At 39.8% G+C, this 17,055-nt stretch overlaps 1 protein-coding gene across 7 annotated transcripts in view; it reads right to left on the bottom strand.

Moving 5' to 3' along the window:
* TUT4 (terminal uridylyl transferase 4) overlaps positions 1–14,146 on the bottom strand; it is a 49,591-nt gene extending 35,445 nt beyond the window's left edge. For 3 of the 7 annotated variants that reach the window (XM_075155762.1, XM_075155761.1, XM_075155755.1), the window contains exons 1-3: positions 14,019–14,145; positions 4,685–5,360; positions 2,800–2,963 (exon numbers count right to left, since the gene is read on the bottom strand). In XM_075155762.1, coding sequence (XP_075011863.1) covers positions 2,800–2,963; positions 4,685–5,246 — 726 coding nt within the window. In that variant the 5' untranslated portion in view covers positions 5,247–5,360; positions 14,019–14,145. Of the gene's footprint in view, positions 1–2,799; positions 2,964–4,684; positions 5,361–7,370; positions 7,572–14,018 lie in introns of all 7 variants that reach the window. The other 4 variants (XM_075155756.1, XM_075155757.1, XM_075155763.1 and 1 more) reach the window with 4 other exon arrangements.
* Positions 14,147–17,055: the final 2,909 nt, after the last annotated feature.

Below are 17,055 nucleotides of genomic sequence, written 5' to 3'. Positions count from 1 at the left end.
CTGCAAGAAGCAGCCAAGCCTCAGGAGATGATAGGGGAAAACAAATAAACAAAAAAAAAAATCACCGTTTTCCTAGAATCCAAGAGGGAATACTGTGAAGTTTTTTCAACCAGGAAACCACCAAGAACTACTAGACTAAAAGGCAGAAAGGACCACCTCTGCAAAGATGAGGGGTTGTTGGCAAATACTCCACTTTAATCTGTCTCATCCTGCAGTTGTATTTTCTTGCTCTAATAAAACACAGCTATAGAGATTGGAAACCTTTTGATATGCTCACTGCAAAGACAAAAGGGCCCCAACAAAAAGCCTTCATTTTCCTCCATACTTGTTAGCATTTTTCCAAAAACTGCTATCAGTTATAACTGGGAGAGAAAAAAACCTACTTAACATTTTCATCCTGATTCTAATACATCTATATTTACTAAAACCGAAAAGTACTGAAAACAGCAGATGTTTAAACAGTGACATAACAATGAATGAACAGAGAACACCATTTTAAGACACTAAGGTGGACTATAGATCAGTTAAACAAATTTTACTTACTATGTGGAAACCTAAACCACTGCTAAATTTGGGCAAGTTTTTCCACTTACTGAGTTTGATCTTTTGCTTTTGAAAAAAAAAAAAAAAGGTCTGATACCCTCCAACTGCAGAGTAAGTATCAATTTAAAGTAACATGGTCATTACGCTTTTACTACTAATTCTCTTCATCCTTATTTTCTATGAGACAGATACCTAGTAACGTGAAATTAAACGTCCACTTGGAAAACAACTTATAGACAGTTACACTTGGCTAGCTCAGAAGATTCAAGTATTCGATACCTGATGATTGAAGTAGATAAAAAATATTTTACCGCTCTTCTAAAACTGAATGACTATTAGCAATAATCATATTAAAAAAATTGGGTATTTCTTTACAATACTGATCTGCAGTATTATGTCAACAGATGTTACCAGCAAAGTGGAATCATGTAATGCCTTTTATTTTGCCTTTATTGTAAAGCCTCTTTTAATCATCTAGTTATGCTTAAAGCGGCAAGAACTCAAAATAGCAAGACAAAAAAAGCTACAGACTACCACTCGAGTAAGACAGAAGCATCCAAACAAGCCAGGCCTCATGAAATTTGTGCTTGGACATTCAGGGAGCTAATCCATCTCAGAGTCAGTTGTATTTTAAAGAACTCAAAGAGAATGGGAACGTTCCAGATCACTAGGAAAGAGAAACTTAAGAATATCCTTAAAAGGCTAAAGAGGATGAGCCAAGGAATTAGAGACCAGTCAGAATTAGCATCCAGAAAAATACTGTAATAAATTAAGTTACTAATAAAGCACATAGGAAAAAAAACAGGTCATAGGTGATAAGCTGATCTGCTATAAACAAATTGCACTAAATCTATTTTAGGGTTGTTTTTTTATAGATAAAATCATAGGGCTTGAAGAAGTAGCAGCAGATGTTGTATCTTGAATTTTACAAAGTTTTTGTCATTTATCATAGTATCAGTCTGAAAAGGAGACCATAAATCCTATCTAAATAAAGAACAGTAAGGTGGGAGCAAAACCACTCAGAAAACTGTCCTCAGAGCACACATACCTGGACTGGTTCACCGCTATTTAAAAGCACGTGCCAAGTATTTTTCAACAGGGGTCCTTCTGGGGTCAGAAACATTCATATCTTTGTTGAAGACTTAGGAAATGCAACAGAGGGTGTGCTGACTACAAATGTGAAAGAATCCAAGTTGGGAGAAGACGTAAGGTGACAAAAATTCAGTGATCACAACAAATTAAGAGAAATGGAATAAATAAGATGCAATTAAATAATATCAAAGCAAAGTATCATTCCTCCTTAAGTATTATCAACTGCAAACAATACAGGGCTGGGAACACCTGATTGGGCATTTCTTAAGAAAAGGATATGGGGATCATTGCTGGTCAAACTACAAGCCAACATCCTATTGCTGCTAAAAAAAAGAGAGATCCTAAACACAAATGCTATATTTCAGACAGATGAAGTCAGCTTTCCTCTTTGTATGTAAGACCTCAGCTGAAATTGCATGTCCAATTCTGGATACCAGTTACATGGTAGATGCCTATAGAAAACCAACAAGAACAAACCAGTAACTAAAAAACGCCTAAGACCAAAGAACAAAGAGTGAGTCTAAAGAAGATAAGACTACAGGAATGATAATGATCTTCAAATGTGTAGAAAGTTGCTAAAAAAAGTAATAAACTTATGTTTATTTTCCTAGGACAACATATGAGGGATTAAAATGCTGCAAGAGATACTTACATTAGACATTAAGAAAAACTTCTGGGTTACATATACTGACTTCGAAATTCGTTTCACTGCAGATAATATTAAGAACAGTTCAGACAAACATTTTTAAGGAGTCATCTTCAATATAGGTGACTCGGACTGGTGGAAGGCTAATATACTGCAGATAGCGCAAGGTTCCTTTCAATCCTGCATTCTGAGTTTCCAGGTAACCAGACTTTCTAGAAAATCTTAGGTAAGTAATGGAACTGTAAACCTTTAGGTCTGCAGAATTAAAAAATATTGTTCTACACAGGCTATATGTGCCACAAAAGGAACACTAAGTTTCCAACCCAAATCATCTTCCACGATGAATGACTAATCAGCTAGGAGGGATAGTATCTTAGATCACTAAAGTGATTCATTATAAAGCAGAAAGAAACAGAGGCAACAGGCTCTAGTAGAAATACCACCCAATCAGAAATATGGTGATTCTAATGAAAGACGACACCCATTTTCTTTTTTATCTGATAAATAACTCAACCTACTTTTTCAAGTCGGGAGATATAATCTCTTTCCAGACGTTCTTCAGCTTGTTTCAATCCTAGTTGCTGTTCAGCTGTCAGATTAGATTCATCAATAACAGCAGTGTTTTCTAAATAATCAGCTTCCAAAGTATGTTCTTTAGTTGATTCAGAATTCTTTATTTTACCTAGAGAAAGAAATAGTTACTTTCTTCAGAGTAACTCAAGGACAGGAAAAGTGAAAGTTAAGAGTACAGAGCAATTAAGAGCATCTCACTAAGGAGCCGGACACAAATTAGAGCTACACTCCAGTTTTTGTCCAAAGGCTGGCCAAAATCACCTTAGACGTTAGAATCTTTCCAGTATGTTAACCAGTATTTTGGAGAGACTTCAGAGACTTGTCTGCTACTAAGAATACCACCAAAAAGAGGAAAAAAAAAAATAGTAGATTCATTTTGTGTTTCACAGTTGCTATTAAGTTCTTCAAGGCAAGAAAGAGGTTTTTGTGTTATGCAGAACAAAGTACGTGAGATCCTGATGCTCTACTATAACAGAAATATGAAATATTAGGCTTAAAATTTTTTACACAACACATTTTGTTAAGGAAACAGTCATAGAACTGCCTTAAAGACATTCACCCAAACGATCTTCCAGAGCCAGTCATCAGGCATTTCAACCTCTCGATTTAGAAAGCTGCTGGAGTTACATCTGAACACACTGCGACACCTTGCCGCCCACAGCTAGCAACCACAGAGCTCTGGAACGCTGCTACTCACCAACATGCAGGTCAATTCCGAAAGACCAGTTCCTCTAGATGCCTATGAATTTTTCACAGTCCACCGATCTGTACAAACATCTACATCTTAAATTATTCCAGTAGTTTTTACATCAGCAAAAGTGAGGGTAATTTGTGGGGGGTTTTGTTTTGTTTTGTTTTTTCTTTTTTTCTTTCCTTTCAAATGAGATCTGTGCCCCCAGACTAGCGAGGAATGAAAACTGAGCAAGTTTTCAAGTCCTGGTTTCTCAGTGACAGATGGTCCCCACAGTACATGACGGTGGTCTACAAAGAGCTGACTGATCACAGGATGCTGCCATTTCAACTTGTTTTTCCTGTCAAATTTTATTAAGATAGCTAAAAAAATATCCACTTTAATATTTTCCTAGTATTTCCATACATGCAACTGCTGTAGCTACTGCAACACTGGGAAATACTTCAAATAGGTCTGCACTGGCACGCCGTCTTAAAACAGCATTTTTATTAGAAAAAACTACATTCTGAAAAAGTGTGACAAATGCTGAACTAAGGAGTTAACCTGAAGTGAGATAAAGCCTGATCCAAATATTTAATTCTGAAATTGAAAAGTATATATAAGAAATTGAACACTCATAAGGGTAACCACTGATGGATGGTACATACTCCAGAGCCCTCTAGATCAAAAAGCCATCTGCCAAAACATATTTTAAACATTTTAGTAACAAAAGGAGCACAACAATCACAGAAAAAAAGGTAAATATTTTCCCCCTCCCTATAAAAAAAACTCTTCTTGCAGATGTTTCCCCGATCCTTCTGAAAAGCAGTAATAGCTGGCATTTCCATAAGTGACAATAATTTTATGAAGGGTTCCCCCCTCCCAAGACACTATATTTACAAAATTGCCTGAAACCCACCCACACAAAGACTCTTGCAAAGATGTTTAGGTCTTAGGCATGAGAGAAAGGACAGGCATTATCATAATCTCTTATTCTCTAAGTAATATGCTTGTATTAATAGCACATTGTCTCTAAATGCAATCAGCAACTTACTATATGTGAAAAAAATATGCAAATAGAAACATTTCAAAGCCCAGTTCAGATTGTTAACAATTTTACCAGAAGAAAATTGACTAAAGAGGTGTTGAATAATACTCACTGAAGTCATCAGGCTTATGTTCCATTTTTCTTTGATCTGAAGCAGTCTTACCAGGATCACCAGTCTGATTAATACTAGTCTTCAAAGTATGAACTCCCAGTGGATCTTCCAACACCAGTTTCCCTTTCTGTGTAGCTGTTAAGCTTTCCACACTGACCCCATTCCCTGAAACATGGGAGCCTGGAAAGTTTTCTCCCACTGATTGAGCTTTTGTCTGTTTCAGGTTTTCCACTGCTGGTGATAAATTAGAAAATTTTTTTGCTTTTCCATGACTTCGATCCTGAACGTTTGACCCCATATCTTTAGTTCCAGGAATACAACTATTTACTTTGCATGATTTATTTTCTCCTTGTTTTTCAGAACAAACATCATTTTGTTTACTTTTTTTGCTGCTATTCCCACTTGGAGAACTTCTCCCAACATCCTTCACAGATTTGTCATTTCTATTATGTTTATAATTTTGATTATTTGTAACTTTGACTGCTTTGCCTTCCTCACAGACAAGACGGACAGACTTCCTTGGGTCATGATTTCCATTCTTTGAGCTCTTGGCCTCTTCCATTATAGTGAAGACCTGCTTCTCCTGTCTCTTGAGACCACCTGAAGTGCAATTCTTCAGCAATTTGCAGTTGATTTTAAATCCACCTTGCAGGCAAGGATCGTAGCTGATTGTCTACTGAAGAAATAATGACAGACATTTTTAAACTGAAGGAAAAATATTAACGCTCTGTGTAGACAACAAATTAAAATAAACCTCTAAAATAGAGAAAAGTGTAACTACAAATTATTATAGGAAGCATGTTCCCCCACAGGCGTAAGTGAATTTTCATAATACATTCCATATTAAAGTAAAACTCATTAAAATTTTGATCATCTTGACTTCTATTTAAAAGAGGAAGGGATATGAAGATATGAAAAATGGCAGAACATGATAAAAAACACTCAGTGATAAACCTGCCAACAGCTTGCTTTTTTCTTTCCTTCCTATTTTTGGCTTTCTGAAAAAAGCAAGAACCAAGATGTCTGCAACTACACTGGGGGAAAAAAAAAAAAAAGAAAAAATTTAACACATCTAAAAAATACCACTCAATAAACACACAGCTCAAATGAGCCACTAGAGAAAACTAATTCAGTTTCCAGCAAACAAGCTCCATTTTATTAACTGATTTTAAAAAAAAAAGTATTTAGAAATATAGCTCAAAGTATTAATAATAAACCTGACCTATCACCTGTATCCACAGATACTCAAGCATATTTCTGACACATACAATTCTCATATAAGTTAGCTGTCATCAATTAAATGAGATTTTGCTTAGCCAAAAAACCCCACCAATAGTAAATATTTTGTTTAGCTGCAGATTAACTTTACTTATAAAAACCTCAGGTCTTTAGCTGATACATCATCTGAGCTTTATGTTGGAGACAACTCAAAGATTGTTTTTCCAATGGGAAGCTAAGCATGAATAATTGGGTCTGTTTGTAAGGAATTACTCTTACTAATATAGAAAATAAAGGGGGACTCTGTAACAAGAACTTGGATTTTTTTTTAATAACCTTGAGATAGCAATAGAAAATTATGAGAATGAAGTATTAGACATAGAAATTTTATAAAACTATAGCAAGATATGGAGTTCACAGTTTCTCTCTTTCCTGGCCAGCTACGTATTTGGTAGGTAAAAGCATGATCCATGGAAATTTCTGGGTTTTAGAGAACCCATCAAAATCAGTTGCTTATCATTTAGTGAAGAAAAGGAATAATAGAAAAGTCAATGAATTACAACTACTAGAAATATCACAATGTATTTTTGTACTTAAGAACCAGAAGGAAGGATCAGATTAAAATGTCTGGTTAAAAAAAAAAACTTTCTGAATATTATCAGTATAAAGGACAGTAATTTTTTTTTTCAGGCTATATAATGTAGTTACCCTCTCTCTCTCACTTTAAAGAGACACAAATCAGAAAATACTTCAGGACACAAAGCACATACTAAAAATGGTTCTCTTAAGCCTCTATTGACATAATTGAAAATACACATTATCTTTCAAAAATGAAAATCAAACAAACAAACAAAACCCACAAGAATTTTCATGAAGTTAATGTTAGCATCACAGTCTTTAGTAAAATATAAAACTTGAAAAAGAAAAAAAATCTGTATTCCTAAATTCATTCCAACGGCTAAGTATTTTATCTCACGAATACATTTAGTTAATAGTACAGCTATTTTCTATTGAACTCTGATTATACCTGGCTCTTACTTCTAGACCAAAAGTCAAAGATCAAAAATCGAAAAGATTACATAGTATTTCCCTTTGGATTGTAGTCAGTCTTTCCCATAGCAATTCTTATTAGCTCGGCAGCAGGAACTACTGCCCACCTGTACCAGCGCTGCTCAAGCCTCAGCGTGGTAAGAAGAGCCAGGGTCCCCACAGATTGGCTAAATTATTCTAGTCTCTGACCACCAGTATAAAGCACTGCTCTATAGACTGGTGAGATGTTATAGCTACGTACAGGATGTCGCTTTCTTTGAACTGTACTTTACTGTAATTTTTTTTTAACGTAACCAAAAGAGAAAGGAGAGTAGGATTTTTCAAATTCTAAACTATTCCTTATCTTTTAGTTGCTCAACCTGAAAGGGGGAGAGGGGAGGACAACAACGACCAAAACAACAAAAAAACACCCACACACATCAGTTCCACTTTCATTTCTGGTTCAGTTCTGACATCCAGTCACCCTTCAACTCTGGACTGGAGCACACCGAGGCCACACTTCCACATTCACTGGAAAGCAGCGTAGGTCGGCACCAACTCCGACAGGAGCAATAACACCCTTTCTCCAAGGCCGGCTATTTACTCCCACTCCTCGGGCTGCTCCCTCCCTTGTGCAGCTCTCCAGCGAACAAAACCAGAAAACCAATCCAGCTTAACATAAAGCTGGCACAAGGGAGGAGGAGGAGCGGGAGCTGGTAATAACAAACAACTAGTGGGGTGGGGACAACTTCTCTTGGCACCACTTCCAGCTTAAGGCTACCACGAAACTCCATCATCGGAGGAAACGTCGGGCTTCGTTTTGCTCTGCTTTTTCTAAGTGTCAAATTGTTAGATTCGTATTTTGCAAGGTTTAAAAAAAATCCACAAAAATTCTACTGTAGGCTCAAATGATTTGATCTCATCCATTCAATAAAATACACAGTTACATATTCAAAGACAGTATATTAGCTTTAATCAAATGTACAAATGTGATGGGAAAAAACAACTAAGGAAACTGCTAATAAAAACTATCTTTATAACCCAGCTAATAAATTGAGTACTGTGATAACGTTACATATTAAGAGACTAATTTTAAGAGTGTAATCAAATGCAAGTAGTTAAGGTTAAAAAGCACTGATATATTCTTTATTCCTGGGAAACATGAATAAAGATAGGTCATGAAATTCCTAAGACAAGAATATTTTGTACAAAAAAAAAAAAAAGTTGAGAGTTCCACAATGGAATTCAGAATCTGACATGCAATTGCAATAATAATGTTGTCGTACTTTGGGATTTTTTTTTACTTTTTTCTTTTTTTTTTTCTTTTGCTCTTTAATACTGAAATGATTTAGCAAACAAAAAATAATCTAAACTGCTGTAAAAATGGTAACCACGTTAGCCATCTCACAAAGAACTGCAAAGTAAACTAACCAATGAAACTTAACATGAAAAACAAAAAAAGAGACCACTACTAAACACGAGACAGTCTCCAAAAGATCCTTCCTCCTCTGTCAGATATTGACCATCTACATGTGAGAGAAGGCAGAGAGGGAAATGGGAGGAGGGAAAGGAGTGCCTCCGAAAAGAATAATATGGTTGGAAACAAAACACTGGAGTGGAGTGAATCAGTGCTGAGGTAGCATCTTTCTAGAAACCTGGATGGCATGTCTTATTCACAAGCTCAGGCTCATACCAAATTGCCAGTCCTGGAATCAAAGAAGAATTTTCTTCCACGCAGGCTGGCAACAAAAAGAGAGTTTTTCACCTGCGTCTGCAAAGTGGGGTATGATTAACCTGTTGAAATCATTTCAGCGTATTTCATTTATTCAATATCCTGGTGTTACGGCTTCCCCTGCTTTCTGAATGTACAGTGCCAGTTACTCCTCTGAAATCTAGCTCAACTCTTGGCTCTTTGTAGAAAAATAATCCGGCTGAAATACAATAGCTTAAGGTCAGACAAGATACCATCTGACCTCAAACTCTAGAAAATCATTAAGCCTATACATACCTACAACAATCAAATTAAAAATGTTTAAAATCAGCTTCGATTTCACTACTGTAGAATTCATTTTAGGCTCACGAAACAAAGGAATGAAGGAGATTGTTTCACTTTCATTTCTGCCAGTTTCTTTTGTTTCCTCCTTCTCTCAGACTAGCATTAGAAAATTCTGCATTTGAATTGCAAAAACTCAGGGTAACGCTTATTTCCAAACAGAAAAAAAAAAAAAATTTCAAAAATATATTTCTACCCATTTGCCTTTCCACTCCTTCCTCTCAAGTTGTTCAACTGTATTTAACTCCTTCAAAAGCATATATTTTGGGTCAGACTTTGCCATAACAGGGCCTCTTCAAAGATGAAGACCAAGTTAAACTGTGAGCTCTTGCATTCTGAGTTGCTCTTTTGCAAAGCATTTCTTTTTTAATCATTTCTTTAGCAGCAGAGCTGAATATACCTGGTTTCCTATACATTCATTTTGTGCTCATCTGTCACACTCTCGATCACAGCCCATTGGGCAAGCGGAGGAAACGTGCTGCAGCTGAAGGAACATACACGCTGACTGGTTCTTAGCTATTCCCTAAGAGGAAACGTAACTTCCTCCTGCTTTCCCTCTCAGCAGAGACCCCTCCTCTACTGAGGCATGATTTTTCCAGAAAACATACCGAAACTCAACAGTCCTTTGACATTACTTCAAATAATGTTCTAAAATTTAGTCCGAACTGGCTGAAATGTCCAAAAGTAACAAGAGTGTAGAAGAGCAACTAAAGGGAAAGAAAAGAGTCTCGTAAGTTTTGTTTCCCCAGGGAGTACTAGATTAAATATAAACAGCAAAGTACTATAAACGTAATTGTTATCACTCTCTTTCTGTAAAGCACTCCCTCCTTTGAGATAGGGAGAACTGTATTTTATCTGAGACCTGCTTTTATCTGTCCCATTATGACTGTCCTGTAAGCTCAGATCTCCCCAGCCAGCCTTCCAACAGTAAGTGGGGTGATTAACCTCAGTCCTCCCCCCGCCTGATTACCAATAGAGCCCAGCTGAACTTCCTCAACAAAAATAAAAGGAAATTCAGCAAACAGAGGTTACAGCCACAGACAGGAACAAAAGGAAAGGTTGTATTCTGCACTCTGCTCAGATTGCAGCACAGGTAATGTTTACACACAGCCCTAATGTGCCGGAAGGTGTCTCTTTTCTGGAGTATTTACAGCCTTAGACCCATTTTTGTGTCTGAGAACTTCTACAAATCATTCAAGCTTCTTCTATGTTCTATGCCAATAGTTTAAAAAAAGTTATCACACATTTATGTTTGTTTTATGATGAACTAGACATAACTTAGTACAAACCCTTATCAATCCTTGATGTTTTTCCAAACTAATGAGAACTAAAACTATCAGAGATTACTTGCCACTAAAGCGCCTCAGGCTCCACCAGCAATAAACCCATCAGTATTCTTAGTAACAAACGTTAAGTCCTATACAGTGTTTCAGATCTTCCTGTTTCTACAGGCTATAGAATTCAGGCTAGTAAGTGTAATACTACCAAAATCTGTCTAGAAGGAAGCCAGTGCAGCGCACACAAAATTTAACACACAAAACAGGGATACAACAAAACTAGCACTCTGGGCTTATAAAAATACGTAACTCAGTAGGAAGCTCTGATGTTGTATTTACAATGTGGAGGATTGAAAACTTCTAAGGAGTGATCATTACATAAACAAGTATACATATAACTGTAACAGGATTATACCTGAATTCCAAAAGTACCGCTGAGTAACTGGAGTAACAGGAAAGGCTTTGCTTGATACAAAACTTAGTAACATATGTAGGTGCAAATATCTTACAATTAAATTATGAAATGAGCAGAGTATGCTGGATAGGAGATCCATACAGGATGTGCTTATTACAGATTATTCTCTCTTTGCATTGACACCTGCTGTCTTTTCTACAACACGGTATGACTCACTGAGACGGTAAGAAAGATGCACGTCACCAAACATCAAGAACTACCACTTTCTGAACCTACTACTGCTGATGACTCCTGCTCCAAACTCGGGAAAGCCACCCTCTCTCAGTCACACTAGTTGTGTAATTAAGTTACAATGGCTTCCCTTACCTCTGTATTTCATACAAAGATTCCTAATGCTTTAGTATGTTTTGGTTCTGATCCTAGGTTTTGCTGTAATAGTCCTTTAAACATTCTGTAATCAACTTAAGCAAGCACTGAAGCCAGAAGAGGGGTACCACCTGCCTCAAATGTCGCTGTATGCTGCAAGATACATGCTGTAACTAGATCAGGAAACCGATCCAAGGTAGCTCTAACTTTAAAAACAAACAAACACATCATTTGTACCAATACAGGTGAGGAGGCTGGAAAAACACAGTATAGCACTGCATAGGTTTAAAGCCTTTCCAAGGCTAAGCTAGCTTCCAGAGGCCTGAACTGATCATGAAACTGGCTTAAATGGCAGCTATGCATTTAAACTCAATTTATCCATCTTATTCTTAAACCTCCATTTATACTTGGAGCTTATGCTAAATAAAAATACAGCAGTATGTATTTGCAGCATAGAAGTTTATCTGGGTCTTGTATTTAAGCAATACTGATCCCTTCACCCAAACTTTAATCCTTGAGGAAGGGACAGCCTTTGAACTACTTCATACCAGTCGCAAACTAGTTCACAAACTACAGCTAAAGCAAATGGATCTTCTACCAGTATCCTTACATCTGCTTTAACAGGATCCAGCACTTTCACTACTGAAAGAAACATGCTGAAAACCACTACTTTAGGAAAGTTGTCAAGAATACATCCATATAGTTAGCACATAGACTGAGTCACAACAGTTTGTAACACAAAATTGATTCCAGACTCCAAGTCAAGCTTTGCTGACACCAAAAAATACAATCTGAAAGTTACTTCTTGCTGGAAATATTATTTCATACATCAACAGAAATAAAAAATAAAATCTAAGAACATTGGATAAATTGTTTTTTTCCAAAGATTTGATAAAACATCAGAACCAAAATTATGAACCAAGGATCCAGTATGCATGCATCTCTGGTTTTTAAAAAAAAAAAAAAAGCAAAAACAAGATTCATATGCATTGTTGCTAAATTTAGGTAGTAAGTCTTTAGTCCTTCTAACTTAAAAGAGTTACTGATCTGTTATTAATGTACAATTAAACAATTTATCAAACAATATACAATATCGTCTTATTATGCTAAAAGCATCAGAAATGTTGACTTCCCCTGGATTGCTTCCATTCTGTAAATTAATGCACTAAGCAAATTGCAAGATCCTTCTTCTAAGAGTTCTCAGTACAAGTCAGTAGCAGTATTACATTGTTTCCTTAAGATAGGGACAAAAATAAAGTTAATTTAGTAGAAACATTTTGTAAAATTGCAAAAGCAAGCATTACAACTAGAAAACAGGATATACTCTCAGCTGAGCAAAATTTTGAACTGCCTTATGGTATCAATATGAATACACAACCCAAAACCATTACTCTGACAAGCAGATCCACATGACATTTAAGAGGAGCTCCCCAGGGATATCTTGTTTTCAAGTAGGACACAGGGAAATCCTGCTCCCCTTTCTCCTTCTCCCTGTAGCAGCAATTCCCTTCAGAGGAAGAACCAGCTAAATGCCCAACACCGTACAGGTGTCCCGTGGCATCTGGCAGTTTCTTTTCCTCTGCTAGTTGAGGTATGAGAGAAAAGTCCCAGCTGTCTCCGGTGCAAGAACAGAACACAGAAGGAACTTTCTGATCCCTCTGAACATATCCCAATACATATATTCTGGGAAACGGTAATTTCATCCCAAAATTAATTTTATGAAGGTATTTTCACTAAAGTTAAATAGAAAAATGATTAAAGAAGCTCACTGCAAAACTGATGTTTGTAAAGGAGACTTCTCACTCCTAATATAGCATCTTCTGCCAGATGCTGTAATTAAGTCATACTTCCATGGCTGGTTTACTTTTCTTGTCACGGAAATAATTATGTCATAACTATCTGGGGTCAGACTATCCAAAAAGCACCTACTGAAACTAGGAGCACAAGTCAAACAAAACCAGAAACAAAGCATATTCTCTATTTTCAAGCAAATACAATGACTCTCAAATCCAGGGCACAGTACTCGGGAAGCCAAGTGACGTGGAGGTGGCATGAATATAAAAAAAAAAAAATTAGATCCATACTTAGATACAACTATCTTTTTAAGGTACAAATCCCTGCCTTAGCCTAAACCTGATTATATTGTTTCTCTGCATGTTATGAGCTTGTCCTCCTTTGATATACCCAGAAACAACCTTAAAAGCAAGAAGGCCTCAGGTAATATGACACATTCAGCCAACTGGCAAATTGCAACATATTGCAAAAGGAGGAAAGTCGTTCAGCTGTATTTGTATACAAGATAAGCCAACAAAAGAGCACAAACACATAGGCGAAGGGATGCCCGTGTGTCATTTCAGGCACATCATAACCCACAGAAAGGAGAACCTCTCGCTTTGGCAAGAAACGGCGGAGGGGGGCACAGCTCGTGAGGACAGCCCGGGACAGGGGGGGCATTTCCCCGGGGGGCCTCACCAACTGCAATGGTCTCTGCCCCCCAACAGTTAATTCCACTGGGCGGGAGAACAAGCAGCTGCATGCACCCAGCTCCAGCCTGGTAGACCGCGGCGGGCGCGCAGCCGGGCACTGCCCTCAGGACGGCCGCCCGCCTGGATGCGGCCGCGGGGCCGGCCCCGGCTCCCCGCTGACCTTGGGGCCGCTCCCCCGCCACCCCCCGCAGCCACGACCGGCGCCCCCGGCCGGGTACGCGGGTCGGCCCCAGCGCCGCCACCCTGCCCAGGCGCGGGGTCGGGAGGCCGCGATGGGCCGTCGAGGCGGGGCGCGGGCAGGAGGGCCGGGGCAGGGCGGAGCCGGGGCGCCGCGGGCTGAGGCGGGGGCGCCGGCGCGGACAGGCCCCCCCGAGCCCGCCTCCCCCCGCCCCGCTCGGGGGGAGAGGGCAGAGCGCGCCCAGCCACCCCCACCCCTCGGGGGAGGCCCACGAAGCTGGGCGGAGCCCCCCCGGCCCCTGGAGCCCGGTACCTGGCTGCGGCGCTAGGGCTGCGGGGGCTGCGCCCCCGCCATGCCCGGCTCCAGCTGCTGGAGGCCCCGACGCCAGCGGCTCAGTCCGGCCCGGCCGCCATGTCAGCCGCGCCGCGCGATGCATTGTGGGGCGAGGGCGGGAGGGAGAGCTTCGAGGGCGGGCGGCGCTGCCGGGCGGGCGCGGGGCGGTGGCGGCTGGGCGGCTGTGCCCGGCCTGGCCCGGATCGGCCCCGGCCGCCGGGGGAGCTCCCCCTGCGCCTCAGAACTCCCCCTCCGCTGGGGGGGCGCCCCCCTTCCCATCTCCCCCGGCCTTCAGGGCTTCCCTCCCCCAGCGCCACAGCAGGAAACGGGGATGCGGGAATAAGCAGCTCCGTTTTCTCCTCCGTCCCCCCACAGCCACCCCATTTTTTTCCATTTTTTCCCCCTTTTTTATCCCAGGCGTCTGCCCACGCGCGCTAGGCCCCGGGCCCTGCGGAGCAGGGTTAGGGCCCGCCTGGAAGGTCTGCCCCGCGCCGCAGCCTGGGCCTCGCTCCCCCCTTCCTCCGGGCTTTCCCCCCGCCCTTCCTCTGCTCCCGCCGCTGCCGTGTGGTGGAGGAGGGCGGGTGTGCTCCACACAAAGCAGCCTGTGGTAAACGGGGGCGCTGGGAGGAGACGGCTCCTGGCTCCCTGACCTTGGCTATGAAGCTGGCCCCGGCTGCAGCTAGGGACAGCATCCTGGCCAGCGTGTCTGCTGGCAGTTTTGCAGGTCTCAGGGCAGAAGAGCCGGCCCGCCTGGCCGTGCTGGGGGGTGACCTAAAGAAATTGGCAAGTGCTTGTGTAAGGCAAATCTCTCTGTGATCCAGTACAGTGCTAGCCCTCCTTGGCAGCGAAGTGTCATGTTGTTGGCACTTCCTAGCCCAGGTTGAGGAGGCCTTTCCAGAAAAACAAGGCGCATAGAAGATTAATGGTGAACGGCGAAAGGGGTTCAAAGGAGAGTATTAAAAATAATGTGAATAGTAGTGCTGGAAACACTCCCTTAGAGTGTCTGTGTAGGTAAACAAAAGTTGCAAAATCTGTAATACTGGGTTCTTATAAATACTGGCAAGACGTACTTCTGAATGTATTGTGAAGTCAGTGCGATCCTTAGAGCTAGTCTGCTTTTTTGTGGTTCACCTGAAGTTCACATTTTACGAAATAATGATTGGATAGCTCAGGGTGTTGCTAATGGGATGTAGTGCAGAGCTTTCACCTTTAGGAACGTGGGCCAAGCCAGTCCAGGTCAGCAGTGACAGAAGCGGCGGTGCTGCAATGCTGTTTGGGGGACAGCTGAGGTTAGCTGGGTGGTGGTTTCAGCCCAGCCCTATTTGACAGGGATTTTTATTAGGTTTAGTAGGCCAAAGAGTAAATTGCAAAAGTAACTGAATTATATTTACTGCTGGATACAGTCCACCTAGATCAATATTTAGACATGCTAGCGAGCAAACACACACTAGTTTGCAAACCTGAGTGGCATTTTTCCTGCAAGCTGAAATTTGTTAGAATATATCAGATTTAGTTCAAATAGTTGAATAGACTTAATATGAAATGTTAGTGCAGTTTGGCTCTGAAAACTTGAATCGTTATAAAGCCAACGGTCTTTGACATAGTGTCTCTCTGTGTGTATTCAGAAACAATTCTTCCTTCTTTGCTGATGTTAAAGAATGTTTTATTGCAGGAAGCAATATAGAAACATGGCAGTAAAAGAGGAAGCTGAATTCTCTTGCCAGCTGGCCATTATTTAAAGAATTCCCAATTCAGTGCCAGTGATCAAAAACTTTCAGATTCTGGGCTCAGTTTGTAGGAGAAAATATAATCCCGAAAGCCACTAAATTTTATCTAGAAATCAGGAACAATAATCATAAAGCTGTAGGAAGCAGATTTTATAAAGTCCTTTTCCAGAGCAAAATCTTGCTTGTCTCATGTAGCAGTATGATGCCTCATTTTCAGTCCCATACCCAAACTACTATAACATTATGCCTCAAAAAATGTCAAAGTAGATTTATTTTTAATTTTCTGGCCAAAAAATGCTTGAATTATTGAATTATTTTCATCATTGGAATGATTTTTAAAATTATTCTTAGGATTTACTAGGTTTTTAAAATTTATTTAAATGTATAAATTGTATTAAAGCCCTATTCTCTGTCTCCAGCTGTGTCTGAAGAAACTCTAAAGGTTCTTAGATAATTTATTTATAAAATGAGGAAATCGTACTTGACTGTCATCTAAAGGAAAGGTTCTTGGCCAATACTACAGCCAGGAAAGTATACAGAAAGATAGCACTTATCTGTGAAGATAGGAACTTCAGATTCTTAGCACAGTGCATCTTCCCCATAGAAAGCATGGTAGAAGATTTTCCATCTATATATTTTTGTAGCATATTGCATTATTTCTGGATGCTGGATGTCTACTTAAACTGAAATACATAAAAACATGAAAAATCTGAAATGTTTAAAAAGTATAATTAAATTTTTCAACTACTTATACATGGCTTCTTCACTTACAGTAATGCCACTCATGCTTGAATTACCTAACCAAATTTAATCAAGATGTCAAAGATCTACCAAAACTCAGTTAAAAAAAAAAATCACAAAGTGAGATTACAAAATGCAATTTGCTCTTCAAAAGATAGATTTCCAATATGCCTTGGATGTGCTACTTAATTGTTTTCTGTAAATCACTACATTTTGCTTTTCTGTGCCAAGAATTACCAGACTCATAGGCACGGAAAACCAGTTTCTCGGTCCAAGAAGATATCAATGACCATCAAATGCTTTCTATTGTTGTTACTTTATATATACAAATCCTTTTCTTCCAGCAGGCAGAGCAAATTGTACAAATGGCTATTTTTTCTTGCAGACAACCCAAGAATGGCATCAGTGCACTGAAGCAGTGGTTTGGCTCTGTATATCTGAAAGCTTTGGTACCAAATTCAGTTCCTGATGCTCTGCCTCTTTCTTGCTTAAAACCCCTTTGGTAATGTGGTTTCCCCCAGATCACACTGTGAAGACCAGTGGTCTGG

This window comes from Calonectris borealis, chromosome 8, assembly GCF_964195595.1.
Source record: "Calonectris borealis chromosome 8, bCalBor7.hap1.2, whole genome shotgun sequence".
In the NCBI taxonomy this organism is placed as follows: domain Eukaryota; kingdom Metazoa; phylum Chordata; class Aves; order Procellariiformes; family Procellariidae; genus Calonectris; species Calonectris borealis.
The sequence above is the reverse complement of the archived record's forward strand: the minus strand, read 5'-3'. Positions and strand labels throughout refer to the sequence as shown.